The 16,372-nt window shown below is 43.6% G+C and overlaps 1 protein-coding gene across 1 annotated transcript in view; it reads right to left on the bottom strand.

Annotated features, from left to right (window-relative positions):
* Positions 1-16,372, bottom strand: part of LOC138855270 (tyrosine-protein kinase receptor-like) — a 129,830-nt gene that overhangs the window by 13,584 nt on the left and 99,874 nt on the right. Inside the window, exons 14-16 of the mRNA XM_070103773.1 lie at positions 4,690-4,852; positions 3,144-3,320; positions 875-1,005 (exon numbers count right to left, since the gene is read on the bottom strand). Of these exons, the coding sequence (XP_069959874.1) occupies positions 875-1,005; positions 3,144-3,320; positions 4,690-4,852 (471 nt within the window). The remainder of the gene's footprint in view (positions 1-874; positions 1,006-3,143; positions 3,321-4,689; positions 4,853-16,372) is intronic.

Genomic DNA, 16,372 nt, shown 5'->3' with positions numbered 1-16,372 from the left:
TGGAGGACAGGAGGGTCAGGGGAGACATGATAACGACATATAAAATACTGCGTGGAATAGATAAGGTGGACAAGGACAGGATGTTCCAGGGAGGGGACACAGAAACAAGAGGCCACAATTGGAAGTTGAAGACACAAATGAGTCAGAGAGATAGTAGGAAGTATTTCTTCAGTCATAGAGTTGTAAGGCAGTGGAATAGCCTAGAAAAGGACGTAGTGGAGGCAGGAACCATACCCAGTTTTAAGACGAGGTTTGATAAAGCTCATGGAGCGGGGAGAGAGAGGGCCTAGTAGCAACCGGTGAAGAGGCGGGGCCAGGAGCTAGGACTCGACCCCTGCAACCACAAATAGGTGAGTACAAATAGGTGAGTACACACACACACACACACACACACAAGCAGCAGCCATGGTGCTGGCGAAGGGCTCTTCATCTGAGGAACTGGATCTGGTCTCCTTTTCCTCAGATAATTAACCCTCATTCCCCATGTGCTGAAAAACTCCTGTTGATTTAGCGCTTCTTTACGAATACAGCAATAATAATAATAATAATAATAATAATAATAATAATAATAATAATAATAATAATAATAATAATAATAATAATAATAATAATAATAATAATAATAATAATAAAAATAATAATAATAATAATAATAATAATAATAATAATAATAATAATAATAATAATAATAATAATAATATAATAATAATAATAATAATAATAATAATAATAATAATAATAATAATAATATAATAATAATAATAATAATAATAATAATAATAATAATAATAATAATAATAATAATAATAATAATAATAATAATAATAACAATAACAATACTTCTACTGCTGATACTAATAACAAAGGTACTTACCACAATAGCTGGTATAATAAAGACAACTCCCGGGCCAGTGTGAACACCGACAGTGACAGCAGGAAAGTTACCATCAGTGTAGCTGTAGCCTCCTTCACCGTGACGCTCTGGCCCCGTGTAGGCGTTCCCTCCTGCAGGATACACCAGGACACTACTGTAGCTTACTAGATCACCTTCTACGAGGTAGCAGAGCGCTGATAGCTTACTAGATCACATTCTAAGAGGCTGGAGAGCACTGATAGCTTACTAGATCACATTCTAAAAGGCTGGAGAGCACTGATAGCTTACTAGATCACCTTCTAAGAGGTAGGAGAGCACTGATAGCTTACTAGATCACATTCTAAGAGGCTGGACAGCACTGATAGCTTACTAGATCACATTCTAAGAGGCTGGAGAGCACTGATAGCTTAATAGATCACATTCTAAGAGGCTGGAGAGCACTGATAGCTTACTAGATCACATTCTAAGAGGCTGGAGAGCACTGATAGCTTGCTAGATCACTTTCTAAGAGGTAGGAGAGCACTGATAGCTTACTAGATCACATTCTAAGAGGCTGGAGAGCACCAATAGCTTACTAGATCACCTTCTACGAGGTAGGAGAGCACTGATAGCTTACTAGATCACATTCTAAGAGGCTGGAGATCACTGATAGCTTATTAGATCACATTCTAAAAGGCTGGAGAGCACTGATAGCTTACTAGATCACCTTCTAAGAGGTAGGAGAGCACTGATAGCTTACTAGATCACATTCTAAGAGGCTGGAGAGCACTGATAGCTTACTAGATCACATTCTAAGAGGCTGGAGAGCACTGATAGCTTACTAGATCACCTTCTAAGAGGTAGGAGAGCACTGATAGCTTACTAGATCACATTCTAAGAGGCTGGAGAGCACTGATAGCTTACTAGATCACCTTCTACGAGGTAGGAGAGCACTGATAGCTTACTAGATCACATTCTTAGAGGCTGGAGAGCACTGATAGCTTATTAGATCACATTCTAAAAGGCTGGAGAGCACTGATAGCTTACTAGATCACCTTCTAAGAAGTAGGAGAGCACTGATAGCTTACTAGATCACATTCTAAGAAGCTGGAGAGCACTGATAGCTTACTAGATCACATTCTAAGAGGCTGGAGAGCACTGATAGCTTACTAGATCACCTTCTAAGAGGTAGGAGAGCACTGATAGCTTACTAGATCACATTCTAAGAGGCTGGAGAGCACTGATAGCTTACTAGATCACATTCTAAGAGGCTGGAGAGCACCAATAGCTTACTACATCACCGTCTAAGAGAGGCAGGATACAGTAGGAGAACACTGAAAGCTTACTAGACCACGTTCTTAGAGGCTGGATGCGGCAAGAGAGCACTAATAACTGAGTGGATCATGACCTTGCATCTTCTTGCCTCATTATTCCTTCCTTGTTCTCTCCTCTTTATTCTTCTTAGGTTTTTTCAGGTTATGTCTCCCCCTCCTTCGTTCTCAGTGTATTATCAGCAGTTAACGACGTTCTTCCTTTGCCTTTAGATATCCCTTCGTTTACCGTCTTCTATTTCCCCCTTATGTCTCTCTCTCTCTCTCTCTCTCTCTCTCTCTCTCTCTCTCTCTCTCTCTCTCTCTCGCTCTCTCTCTCTCCTTTCCACTAGCCTTTCCTCCTTTCACCTGTTTTAGCTAATCTATCTGCCTATCTTCTTTTTATTCTACCTCTTCATGGCCTCTTCCATGGTTTCTGTCTATAATTTTATCACTACCTACTCATTTATGATCCACTCCAAGCCTACCAGTATATATATGTATATATATATATATATATATATATATATATATATATATATATATATATATATATATATATATATATATATATATATATATATATATATATATATATATATATTATAAATTAAATTTCCTGCATTTATAAATTCTATGGAAAGCTCTCTGCTGTTTACATTTAAGTATACATTTTTATATGCATTGGTATATACATTGCTCATAGGACTTCCGGATTTATTCATCAAATCTTTCAGACTATCTGAGATCGAGAGTGCATTAAGAAGTTATGGATAGGGTGGAGGTGATGTATTGGAAGGAAGAGTGGTGTGTGAAGAAGACAGGAACAGGAGAAGGACGAGGAGGAGAAGGACGAGGAGGAGGAGGAGGAGGAGGACGAGGAGAAATAGAAACAAGGATATCACAACACACACGCAGCCACCTATTTCGCCCCTTCATGTCTCCAAGATCTCCCCTAGTGCTTCCAGGCCACCACTCACCTGTGTAACCCCCGCCGCCACCGCCAGCCTGGCAGCCGCCACCGCCGCCACCAAAGCCTCCATAAGTAGTCCATGCATCAGTATTCTCTCCACACGGCTTTCCACCAAACCCGCCATTAACCAGGGACTGACCCTCTTGTTCCTTCTTCCTCTTGCCTTCCCAGCCTCCACCAGGACCTGTAATGGTGAAAATAATGACCCATTAGTAGCAAATATCTATTAAAATTGGAAGAAAAGTGAGATATACCAGTACTTCAAAACACAGAGTTGGTTAATGGAATTGAAAGTCAACCTACCACACGAGGGTTATTGAGGCTGCAGGTCACCTGTACACCACCAGTCAAGAATACTTTAATACTTAAAATAGTGGTTAATGTAAACTACGAGTGTGAATATACACTGAGAGACATACATCTCTCAGTGTATATACACAGTGGCTAGTTTGTATGGCAACATAACATTGATTCAAAGATCAGCTGACAGTCTGTCCTACCACAGTTCAGATCTCAGAGCCTTGCATGCTCTAATTACGTGTTCTTATGTGACACAGGTGTCAGGTGAGAGGTGGGGGGTCACAGGCCAAGTGAAGGGACCTATGACCCCCCGTCTTCACCTATATTATGGATCAGAGACAAGAGGATAAGGATGGTAGACAAATGGACCACTGGGAGTACTGAACCCAGATAACAGATCTCTCTCTCTCTCTCTCTCTCTCTCTCTCTCTCTCTCTCTCTCTCTCTCTTTCTCCAGCAGTGTGATAATACGATTACATTAGTGGAGGGGAAAGATAATCTTGCCCCAGGGACGTAACTTTGAAGGTAATTAGGAATAAGACAGACAGATCAACATGGTCTACGTAACTCATTAAGACTTTTAATATTCCTCTCTCGGTAATTATCTCTGAGTGATGGGTGACGTGTTTTATGGTGACGAGGAAGATGGGAGATTAACTAGGGGCGAGTGTTTAGGTGATGAGTGTCATGCTATGGGTGTATATAGATGTATATATATATATATATATATATATATATATATATATATATATATATATATATATATATATATATATATATATATATATATATATATATAATTTTTATGTAGTCACAGGTTTTGTTGTCTCTATTTTCATCATTCTTAAATTTGTCATCGTTCAGTCATTCTAGTCTTTGACACGTCACACATAATACTGATGGTTAAGGCTCGCTTTATTCTCCAGAGAGAGAGAGAGAGAGAGAGAGTAAAGGGGATCGAAAGAGAGTGGAAGCGAAAAATGGAGAGAAGGATGGAAAGAAGCAGTAACGGAGCTTATAGAGATAGAGTGAGAAATAAAGAGAGAGAGAGATAGAGAGAGATAGAGAGAGAGAGAGAGAGAGAGAGAGAGAGAGAGAGAGAGAGAGAGAGAGAGAGAGAGAGAGAGAGAGAGAGAGAGAGAGAGAGAGAGAGAGAGAGAGAGAGAGAAAGAACCACGTACACAAACTAAAACACATACATGCAAAAAATTCACGTGCCAAGGACACAAACAGAGCCCAGCCCAAACACGTACCTGCTCCGTTGCTGGTGCTGTTGTGGAAGGCGTGTCCGTGGCTCTCCGGCAAGGACTCATTGACACCACGTCCGTCCTGCTTGTTCGTGATCTCCGTGTAAATCCAAGCAAGTCCAGCGCCGCCCCCAGCAACCACCAGCGCCTTAGGCTTTTCTTCCTCCATCTGCATTATATATATATATATATATATATATATATATATATATATATATATATATATATATATATACATATTTGGGGGGGGGGTCGTCAGGTTATCAGAACCCTAAATCGGGCCTAAAAAAATAGCTTAGATATTTTGAACGATGCGGTTTAGGCGCGTAATGGCGTATCAGGACGACGTTTCGCACTCTTTAAAGTTTTTTTTTTAAAGTCACGGTCACGCTCTGCTTAGGGCGAAACGTTTTGTTAAGAGAAATTTGTTCTGAAACTCGTGTTGTTGAAATTTCAGAGGTAGAACTTCGACATTTTGAACTTTGAATGCTGATCTTTGAATGTTGAACTTTGAATGTTGAACTGTGAATGTTGAACTTTGAATGTTGAACTTTGAATGTTGAACTTTGTTGAACTTTGAGTGTTGAACTTTGAGTGTTGAACTTTGAGTGTTGAACTTTGAGTGTTGAACTTTGAATGCTGATCTTTGAATGTTGAACTTTGAATGTTGAACTTTGAATGTTGAACTGTGAATGTTGAACTTTGAATGTTGAACTTTGTTGAACTTTGAGTGTTGAACTTTGAGTGTTGAACTTTGAATGTTGAACTTTGAATGTTGAACTTTGATAATTTGAACTTTAAATGGTAAAACTTTGAGAGTCTGCATGTTTATAAATAGGACTTTGAGATATAGAACTTTGAGAGTTTGATCTTTAAGAGATAGAACTTTGAAGGTTTGAACTTTAAGAGGTAGAACTTTGAAGGTTTGAACTTTAGGAGATAGAACTTTGTGTTGGGGAATCTGTGAGCGCCTTTAAGTTCTGCGTTTCTCTGAGCTCTTCCTGACTCTAATGAGAATACCTCAGATTGTTGTCAGATCTCCCCTCCCATCTCTCTCTCTCTCTCTCTCTCTCTCTCTCTCTCTCTCTCTCTCTCTCTCTCTCTCTCTTACTCTCACTCACTCTCTCTCTCATTCTCTCACTCCTTTTTGGGTCATCTTGAACCGAAGACGATGGATTCATCACATCAATTCTCTTGTGAGTCATCAATCCTATTGTGAGTCATCAATTCTCTTGTGAGTCATCAATTCTCTTGTAAATCATCAATCCTCTTGTGAGTCATCAGTCCTCTTGTGAGTCATCAATCCTATTGTGAGTCATCAATGATCCAGGTGTGTGGAGTACAATGATCCAGGTGTGTAGAGTACAATGATCCAGGTGTGTGTAATACAATGATCCAGGAGTGTGGAGTACAATGATCCAGGTGTGTAGAGAACAATGATCCAGGTGTGTGTAATACAATGATCCAGGTGTGTGTAATACAATGATCCAGGTGTGTGTAATACAATGATCCAGGTGTGTGTAATACAATGATCCAGGTGTGTAGAGTACAATGATCCAGGTGTGTGTAATACAATGATCCAGGTGTGTGTAATACAATGATCCAGGTGTGTGTAATACAATGATCCAGGTGTGTGTAATACAATGATCCAGGTGTGTAGAGTACAATGATCCAGGAGTGTGGAGTACAATGATCCAGATGTGTAGAGTACAATGATCCAGGTGTGTGTAATACAATGATCCAGGAGTGTGAAGTACAATGATCCAGGTGTGTAGAGTACAATGATCCAGGTGTGTGTAATACAATGATCCAGGTGTGTGTAATACAATGATCCAGGTGTGTGTAATACAATGATCCAGGTGTGTGGAGTACAATGATCCAGGTGTGTGTAATACAATGATCCAGGTTTGTAGAGTACAATGATCCAGGTGTGTAGAGTACAATGATCCAGGTGTGTAGAGTACAATGATCCAGGTGTGTGTAATACAATGATCCAGATGTGGGGAGTACAATGATCCAGGTGTGTGGAGTACAATGATCCAGGTGTGTGTAATACAATGATCCAGATGTGTAGAGTACAATGATCCAGGTGTGAGAAATACAATGATCCAGATGTGGGGAGTACAATGATCCAGGTGTGTAGAGTACAATGATCCAGGTGTGTGTAATACAATGATCCAGATGTGGGGAGTACAATGATCCAGGTGTGTGGAGTACAATGATCCAGGTGTGTGTAATACAATGATCCAGATGTGGGGAGTACAATGATCCAGGTGTGTAGAGTACAATGATCCAGGTGTGTAGAGTACAATGATCCAGGTGTGTAGAATATAATGATCCAGGTGTGTAGAATATAATGATCCAGGTGTGTAGAGTACAATGATCTAGGTGTGTAGAGTATAATGATCCAGGTGTGTAGAGTACAATGATCCAGGTGTGTAGAGTATAATGATCCAGGTGTGTAGAATATAATGATCCAGGTGTGTAAAGTACAATGATCCAGGTGTATAGAGTATAATGATCCAGGTGTGTGGAGTACAATGATCCAGGTGTGTAGAGTACAATGATCCAGGTGTATAGAGTATAATGATCCAGGTGTGTGGAGTACAACGATCCAGGTGTGTAGAGTACAATGATCCAGGTGTATAGAGTATAATGATTCAGGTGTGTGGAGTACAATGATCCAGGTGTGTAGAGTATAATGATCCAGGTGTGTAGAGTATAATGATCCAGGTGTGTAGAGTATAATGATCCAGGTGTGTAGAGTACAATGATCCAGGTGTATAGAGTATAATGATCCAGGTGTGTGGAGTACAATGATCAGGTGTGTAGAGTACAATGATCCAGGTGTATAGAGTATAATGATCCAGGTGTGTGGAGTACAACGATCCAGGTGTGTAGAGTACAATGATCCAGGTGTATAGAGTATAATGATTCAGGTGTGTGGAGTACAATGATCCAGGTGTGTAGAGTATAATGATCCAGGTGTGTAGAGTATAATGATCCAGGTGTGTAGAGTATAATGATCCAGGTGTGTAGAGTACAATGATCCAGGTGTATAGAGTATAATGATCCAGGTGTGTGGAGTACAATGATCCAGGTGTGTAGAGTACAATGATCCAGGTGTATAGAGTATAATGATCCAGGTGTGTGGAGTACAACGATCCAGGTGTGTAGAGTACAATGATCCAGGTGTATAGAGTATAATGATTCAGGTGTGTGGAGTACAATGATCCAGGTGTGTGTAATACAATGATCCAGGTGTATAGAGTACAATGATCTAGGTGTGTAGAGTATAATGATCCAGGTATGTAGAGTACAATGATCCAGGTGTGTAGAGTACAATGACCCAGATGTGTAGAGTACAATGATCCAAGTGTATAGAGTATAATGATCCAGGTGTGTGGAGTACAATGATCCAGGTGTGCAGAGTACAGTGATCCTGTGTAGAGTACAATGATCCAGGTGTATAGAGTACAATGATCCAAGTGTATAGAGTATAATGATCCAGGTGTGTAGAGTACAATGATCCAGGTGTGCAGAGTACAGTGATCCTGTGTAGAGTATAATGATCCAGGTGTGTAGAGTACAATGACCCAGGTGTGGAGAACCTGTCAGTACAGTCACCATTGACAGTGTTGACAGTACTGACAGCAATGACATCACTGTCAGCAGTGACATCACTGTCAGCAATGACATCACTGTCAGCAGTGACATCACTGTCAGCAATGACATCACTGTCAGCAGTGACATCACTGTCAGCAGTGACAGCAGTTGCAGCACTGTCTCCATCCATCTAATCTTGCTCAGATCCCGTCACTACCTCCACCTCCAGCCTCACTCCACCTCCAGCCTCACTCCACCTCCAGCCTCACTCCACCTCCAGCCTCACTCCACCTCCAGCGTCACTCCACCTCCAGCCTCACTCCACCTCCAGCCTCACTCCACCTCCAGCGTCACTCCACCTCCAGCGTCACTCCACCTCCAGCCACTCCACCTCCAGCCTCACTCCACCTCCAGCCTCACTCCACCTCCAGCGTCACTCCACCTCCAGCGTCACTCCACCTCCAGCCACTCCACCTCCAGCGTCACTCCACCTCCAGCGTCACTCCACCTCCAGCCTCACTCCACCTCCAGCCTCACTCCACCTCCAGCCTCACTCCACCTCCGGCCTCACTCCACCTCCAGCCACTCCACCTCCAGCCTCACTCCACCTCCAGCCTCACTCCACCTCCAGCCTCACTCCACCTCCAGCCTCACTCCACCTCCAGCCTCACTCCACCTCCAGCCACTCCACCTCCAGCCTCACTCCACCTCCAGCCTCACTCCACCTCCAGCCTCACTTCACCTCCAGCCACTCCACCTCCAGCCTCACTCCACCTCCAGCCTCACTCCACCTCCAGCCTCACTCCACCTCCAGCCTCACTCCACCTCCAGCCTCACTCCACCTCCAGCCTCACTCCACCTCCAGCCTCACTCCACCTCCAGCCTCACTCCACCTCCAGCCTCACTCCATCTCCAGCCTCACTCCACCTCCAGCCTCACTCCACCTCCGGCCTCACTCCACCTCCAGCCTCACTCCACCTCCAGCCTCACTCCACCTCCGGCCTCACTCCACCTCCAGCCACTCCACCTCCAGCCTCACTCCACCTCCAGCCTCACTCCACCTCCAGCCTCACTCCACCTCCAGCCTCACTCCACCTCCAGCCTCACTCCACCTCCAGCCACTCCACCTCCAGCCTCACTCCACCTCCAGCCTCACTCCACCTCCAGCCTCACTCCACCTCCAGCCTCCCTCCACCTCCAGCCTCACTCCACCTCCAGCCTCACTCCACCTCCAGCCTCACTCCACCTCCAGCCTCACTCCACCTCCAGCCTCACTCCACCTCCAGCCTCACTCCACCTCCAGCCTCCCTCCACCTCCAGCCTCACTCCACCTCCAGCCTCACTCCACCTCCAGCCTCACTCCACCTCCAGCCTCACTCCACCTCCAGCCTCACTCCACCTCCAGCCTCACTCCACCTCCAGCCTCACTCCACCTCCAGCCTCACTCCACCTCCAGCCTCACTCCACCTCCAGCCTCACTCCACCTCCAGCCTCACTCCACCTCCAGCCTCACTCCACCTCCAGCCTCACTCCACCTCCAGCCTCACTCCACCTCCAGCCTCACTCCACCTCCAGCCTCACTCCACCTCCAGCCACTCCAGCTCCAGCCTCCCTCCACCTCCAGCCTCACTCCACCTCCAGCCTCTAAGTCTCAGTTTGGTTTGATCCTTCAACTCGAGGCTCGTAAAGGCTGGACGTAAACAAACTGGGTCGTTAATGACCGGTAAAATACATGACTTAGCTAACGAAAGACGTCACCTGGAGGATAGGATCGATGAGAGAGAGAGAGAGAGAGAGAGAGAGAGAGAGAGAGAGACTCTTTCTTCCTCACCCTTCTTCTTTATCACCCTATTCATCTCTTACCCTTCCTTGTAGAATTTTTCTTTGCTTTTCACCTCTCACTGCAGCACATCGAAATCTAACTCGAAACTGACTTATGATGATAATGATAGTAATAATAATTATAATGCAATAATAACAATAACAACAACAACAACAATAATAATAATAATAATATTAACGATAATAATAATCGCCTCTTCCTCCTCTTTCTCCCCACTTCCATTTCTTCTCCCTTCTCTTCCTCCATTTCTTCTTTCTCCTCCTCCTCCTCAATCTCCTCCTCCATCTTCTCCTCCATCTCCTCCACCATCTCCTCCTCCCTCTCCTCCTCCATCTCCTCCACCATCTCCTCCACCATCTCCTCCTCCATCTCCTCCTCCATCTCCTCCTCATCTCCTCCACCATGTCCTCCTCCATCTCCTCCTCCATCTCCTACATCATCTCCTCCTCCATCTCCTACACCATCTCCTCCTCCATCTCCTCCTCCATCTCCTCCACCATCTCCTCCTCCATCTTCTCCACCATCTCCTTCTCCATCTCCTCCTTCATCTCCTCCTCCATCTCCTCCACCATCTCCTCCTCCATCTCCTCCACCTTCTCCTCCTCCATCTCCTCCACCATCTCCTCCTCCATCTCCTCCACCATCTCCTCCATCTCCTCCACCATCTCCTCCTCCATCTCCTCCACCATCTCCTCCACCATCTCCTCCTCCATCTCCTACACCATCTCCTCCTCCATCTCCTCCTCCATCTCCTCCACCATCTCTTCCTCCATCTTCTCCACCATCTCCTTCTCCATCTCCTCCTTCATCTCCTCCTCCATCTCCTCCACCATCTCCTCCTCCAACTCCTCCTTCATCTCCTCCTCCATCTCCTCCACCATCTCCTCCACCATCTCCTCCACCATCTCCTCCACCATCTCCTCCTCCATCTCCTCCAACATCTCCTCCTCCATCTCCTACACCATCTCCTCCTCCATCTCCTCCTCCATCTCCTCCTTCATCTCCTCCTCCATGTCCTCCACCATCTCCTCCTCCATCTCCTCCTCCATCTCCTCCTCCATCTCCTCCACCATCTCCTCCTCCATCTCTCCACCATCTCCTTCTCCATCTCCTCCTTCATCTCCTCCTCCATCTCCTCCACCATCTCCTCCTCCATCTCCTCCTTCATCTCCTCCTCCATCTCCTCCACATCTCCTCCTCCATCTCCTCCTCCATCTCCTCCATCTCCTCCTTCATCTCCTCCTCCACTTCCTCCTCCATCTCCTCCTCCATCTCCTCCATCTCCTCCTTCATCTCTTCCTCCATCTCCTCCACCCTCTCCTCCTCCATCTCCTCCACCATCTTCTCCACCATCTCCTCTACCATCTACTCCACCATCTCCTCCTCCATCTCCTCCACCATCTCCTCCTCCATCTCCTACACCATCTCCTCCTCCATCTCCTCCTCCATCTCCTCCTTCATCTCCTCCTCCATCCCCTCCACCATCTTCTCCATCTCCTTCATCTCCTCCTCCATCTGCTCCACCATCTCCTCCTCCATCTCCTCCTCCATCTCCTACACCATCTCCTCCTCCATCTCCTCCTCCATCTCCTCCACCTTCTCCTCCTCCATCTCCTCCACCATCTCCTCCTCCATCTCCTCCTCCATCTCCTCCATCTACTCCACCATCTCCTCCTCCATCTCCTCCACCATCTCCTCCACCATCTCCTCCACCATTTCCTCCTCATCTCCTCCACCATCTCCTCCATCTCCTCCTCCATCTCCTCTTCCATCTCCTCCTCCATCTCCTCCACATTCTCCTCCACCATCTCCTCCTCCATCTCCTCCACCATCTCCTCCTCCATCTCCTCCATCTCCTCCACCATCTCCTCCTTCATCTCCTCCACCATCTCCTCCACCATCTTCTCCACCATCTCCTCCTCATCTCCTCCACCATCTCCTCCTCCATCTCCTCCTCCATCTCCTCCACCATCTCCTCCACCATCTCCTCCACCATCTCCTCTTCCATCTCCTCCACCATCTCCTCCTCCATCTCCACCATCTCCTCCACCATCTCCTCCTCCATCTCCTCCACCATCTCCTCCACCATCTCCTCCACCATCTCCTCCTCATCTCCTCCACCATCTCCTCCTCCATCTCCTCCAACATCTCCTCCTCCATCTCCTCCACCATCTCCTCCACCATCTCCTCCACCATCTCCTCCACCATCTCCTCCACCATCTCCTCCACCATCTCCTCCACCATCTCCTCCACCATCTCCTCCACCATCTCCTTCACCATCTCCTCCTCCATCTCCTCCACCATCTCCTCCACCATCTCCTCCGCCATCTCCTCCACCATCTCCTCCACCATCTCCTCCTCCATCTCCTCCACCATCTCCTCCACCATCTCCTCCACCATCTCCTCCACCATCTCTTCCACCATCTCCTCCACCATCTCCTACACTATCTCCTCCTCCATCTCCTCCACCATCTCCTCCACCATCTCCTCCACCATCTCCTCCACCATCTCCTCCACCATCTCCTCCACCATCTCCTCCTCCTCTTCTCCACCAATAGCCTCCCAGCAAACAATCTTAATAATTTAGGGTAAAGAGGGAATTGATAGCAGGTGTGGAGACAGCAGTCAGAGGTAGCAGGTCAACTTTAACAACTAGCAGGTACCTGCTTCTGCTGCTGGTAGTGATGGTAGTGGTGGTTGGTTGTGGTGGTAGTGGTGGCTGGTGGTGGTGGTGCTGCTGTTGATGGTAGTGATTACTTTTGTTTGGGGTAGTGGGTTGTGATAGTGGTTTTAGTGGTGGTAGTGGTTGATGTTTGTAGTTGGTGATGATAGTAGTGGTTGTTGGTGGTTGTGGTAGATGGTGGTGTTGCTGGTGATAGTGGTTACTGTTGCTGGTGATAGTGGGTTGTAGTGTAGGTGACGGTTGATGATGGTGGTTGGTGGCGAATGTGGTAGTTGTTGTTTGTGGTGGTGGTGGTGGTGATTAATTTTGGTGGTTGATAGTGGTGGTTGATAGTGGTGGTTGATAGTGGTGGTTGAAAGTGGTGGCGGTGGTGGTTGATAGTGGTGGTGGTGGTTGATAGTGGTGGTTGATAGTAGTGGTTGATAGTGGTGGTTGATAGTGGTGGTTGATAGTGGCGGTTGATAGTGGTGGTTGATAGTGGCGGTTGATAGTGGTGGTTGATAGTGGTGGTTGATGGTGGAGGTTGATAGTGGCGGTTGATAGTGGTGGTTGATAGTGGTGGTTGATAGTGGTGGTTGATAGTGGTGGTTGATAGTGGTGGTTGATAGTGGTGGTTGATAGTGGTGGTTGATAGTGGTAGTTGATAGTCGTTGTGGTTGATAGTGGTGGTGGTTGATAGTGGTGGTGGTTGATAGTGGTGGTGGTTGATAGTGGTGGTGGTTGATAGTGGTGGTGGTTGATAGTGGTGGTTGATAGTGGTGGTTGATAGTGGTGGTTGATAGTGGTGGTTGATAGTGGTGGTTGATAGTGGTGGCTGATAGTGGTGGTTGATAGTGGTGATTGATAGTGGTGGTTGATAGTGGTGGTTGATAGTGGTTGATAGTGGTGGTGGTTGATAGTGGTGGTGGTTGATAGTGGTGGTGGTTGATAGTGGTAGTGGTTGATAGTGGTGGTTGACAGTGGTGATGGTTGATAGTGGTGGTGGTTGATAATGATGGTTGAGGGTGGTGGTGTTGGTAATGGTGGTGGTTGATAGTGGTGGCGGTTGATAGTGGTGGTGGTTAATAGTGGTGGTGGTTGATAATGGTGGTGGTTGATAGTGGTGGTAGTTGGAAGTGGTGGTGGTTGATAATGGTGGTGACTGATAACGTTGGTGTTTGTATTAGTACGTAGTGGGGAACACAGAACAGCCGCGAAGAAGTCTACGGATCTTGCTACCCATGTTTCACTAACTCACATTCTCTCTTTCTCTCTCTTTCTCTCTCCGTCTGTCTGCCTGTCTGTCTGTCTATCTCTCTGTCTCTCTCTCTCTCTCTCTTTATTTACACAAGAGTTTCTCAGGGTTAACTTAAGAGTTCCTTCCTTTATTTACACACTAAAGGCTGTTGTGAAAGACTATTTTTTGGAATGAAACACAGAACAGGATGAAATTGCAGCCAGCTGTCGGCCAGCTGATGGTCAGCTGTCTTCCAGCAGTAAGGCAGCGATTTCCTTTGGTCAGCTGACTATAATTCATTGATGTCATTATGTTGGACGAACATATTCCGGACTCTAGTTATTCTAGGAATGAATGAAGTCAGATGAAATGATGTTCTCAAAAAAGGTACAGCCAAACTGAAGTTGCTGTTTGCTGCCCGTCTTGTTGTGTAGAAGCTGTCTTCTCATTGACTAAGAAGTGGAGCCAAGTGTGCTATCTCAACAAAATTGACATTGTACATAACAATAAGACCACGCACATCCCTCTAGTGTTGAAGACTCTGTTGGACTGACAGATCTATCCAGAATTGGTCCAGGCGAGCTATCAGTCGTCTTGGTCTGTTCTCTGTTCTGTCAAGAAGTCACCGATGAGACAGGGGACAGGCAATCCAAGGATGTGGAGCATACTCAAGGTGTGAGCATGCTTGTGTCTCGTAGAGAATCCTGCAATCTCTACTCTCAAAAAGATGCGAGATGCGTCAAAATGCTGTAAGCTTCCTGGCTGCCTTGTCTGCAAGATTTATAATGTGGTTCTTCATGGTCAATTTGGAGTCAAATTTCACCCCAAGGATATCAGCATCATCCCCTGGTACCAGCACTCTCTATTTCATTCCCACCTTCCTCTCTCTCTCTCTCTCTCTCTCTCTCTCTCTCTCTCTCTCTCTCTCTCTCTCTCTCTCTCTCTCTCTCTCTCTCTCTCTCTCTCTCTCTCTCTCTATCTATCTATCTATCTATCTTGATCTCTCTTTCTGTCTCACACACAAATTAATTGATATCCCGCAATTTTGTGGGTAATTAATATCAGTATGAATAAAAAATATTTATTAATATGATCATTAATTAATATCAGAATTAACATCAGTACTAAAAATATTATTATATAATATCAATATATCATTATTATATAACATCAGTATTAATATCAATAATAATATCAATATTAATATCAATATTAACATCAGTATTAATATCAATATTAATATCAATATTAATATCAGTATTAATATCAATATTAACATCAGTATTAATATCAATATTAACATCAGTATTAACATCAATATTAACATCAGTATTAATATCAATATTAACATCAGTATTAATATCAATATTAACATCAGTATTAATATCAATATTAATATCAGTATTAATATCAATATTAACATCAGTATTAATATCAATATTAACATCAGTATTAATATCAATATTAATATCGTAATAATCAATCATATTAACATCAGTATTAATATCAATATTAATATCAGTATTAATATCAATATTAACATCAGTATTAATATCAATATTAACATCAGTATTAATATCAATATTAATATCAGTATTAATATCAATATTAATATCAGTATTAATATCAATATTAACATCAGTATTAATATCAATATTAACATCAGTATTAATATCAATATTAACATCAGTATTAATATCAATATTAACATCAGTATTAATATCAATATTAACATCAATATTAATATCAATATTAATATCAGTATTAATATCAATATTAATATCAGTATTAATATCAATATTAACATCAGTATTAACATCAATATTAACATCAGTATTAATATCAATATTAACATCAGTATTAATATCAATATTAACATCGTATTAACATCAATATTAACATCAGTATTAATATCAATATTAATATCAGTTAATATCAATATTAACATCAGTATTAACATCAATATTAACATCAGTATTAATATCAATAATAATATCAATATTAATATCAATATTAACATCAGTATTAATATCAATATTAATATCAGTATTAATATCAATATTAATATCAGTATTAATATCAATATTAACATCAGTATTAATATCAATATTAACATCAGTATTAATATCAATATTAACATCAGTATTAATATCAATATTAACATCAGTATTAATATCAATATTAACATCAATATTAATATCAATATTAATATCAGTATTAATATCAGCAGACATCCTCCGGCTGCTCTGTTAATAATACCACAATAATGAACCAGAAAAACAGACACAACAGAAAGAAAGAAAATAGTTAAAGTAATCATGATAATTATGGTAATTAATAG

This window comes from Cherax quadricarinatus, chromosome 87 (assembly GCF_038502225.1).
Source record: "Cherax quadricarinatus isolate ZL_2023a chromosome 87, ASM3850222v1, whole genome shotgun sequence".
Lineage (NCBI taxonomy): Eukaryota > Metazoa > Arthropoda > Malacostraca > Decapoda > Parastacidae > Cherax > Cherax quadricarinatus.
This window is presented reverse-complemented; position numbering and strand designations above follow the sequence as displayed.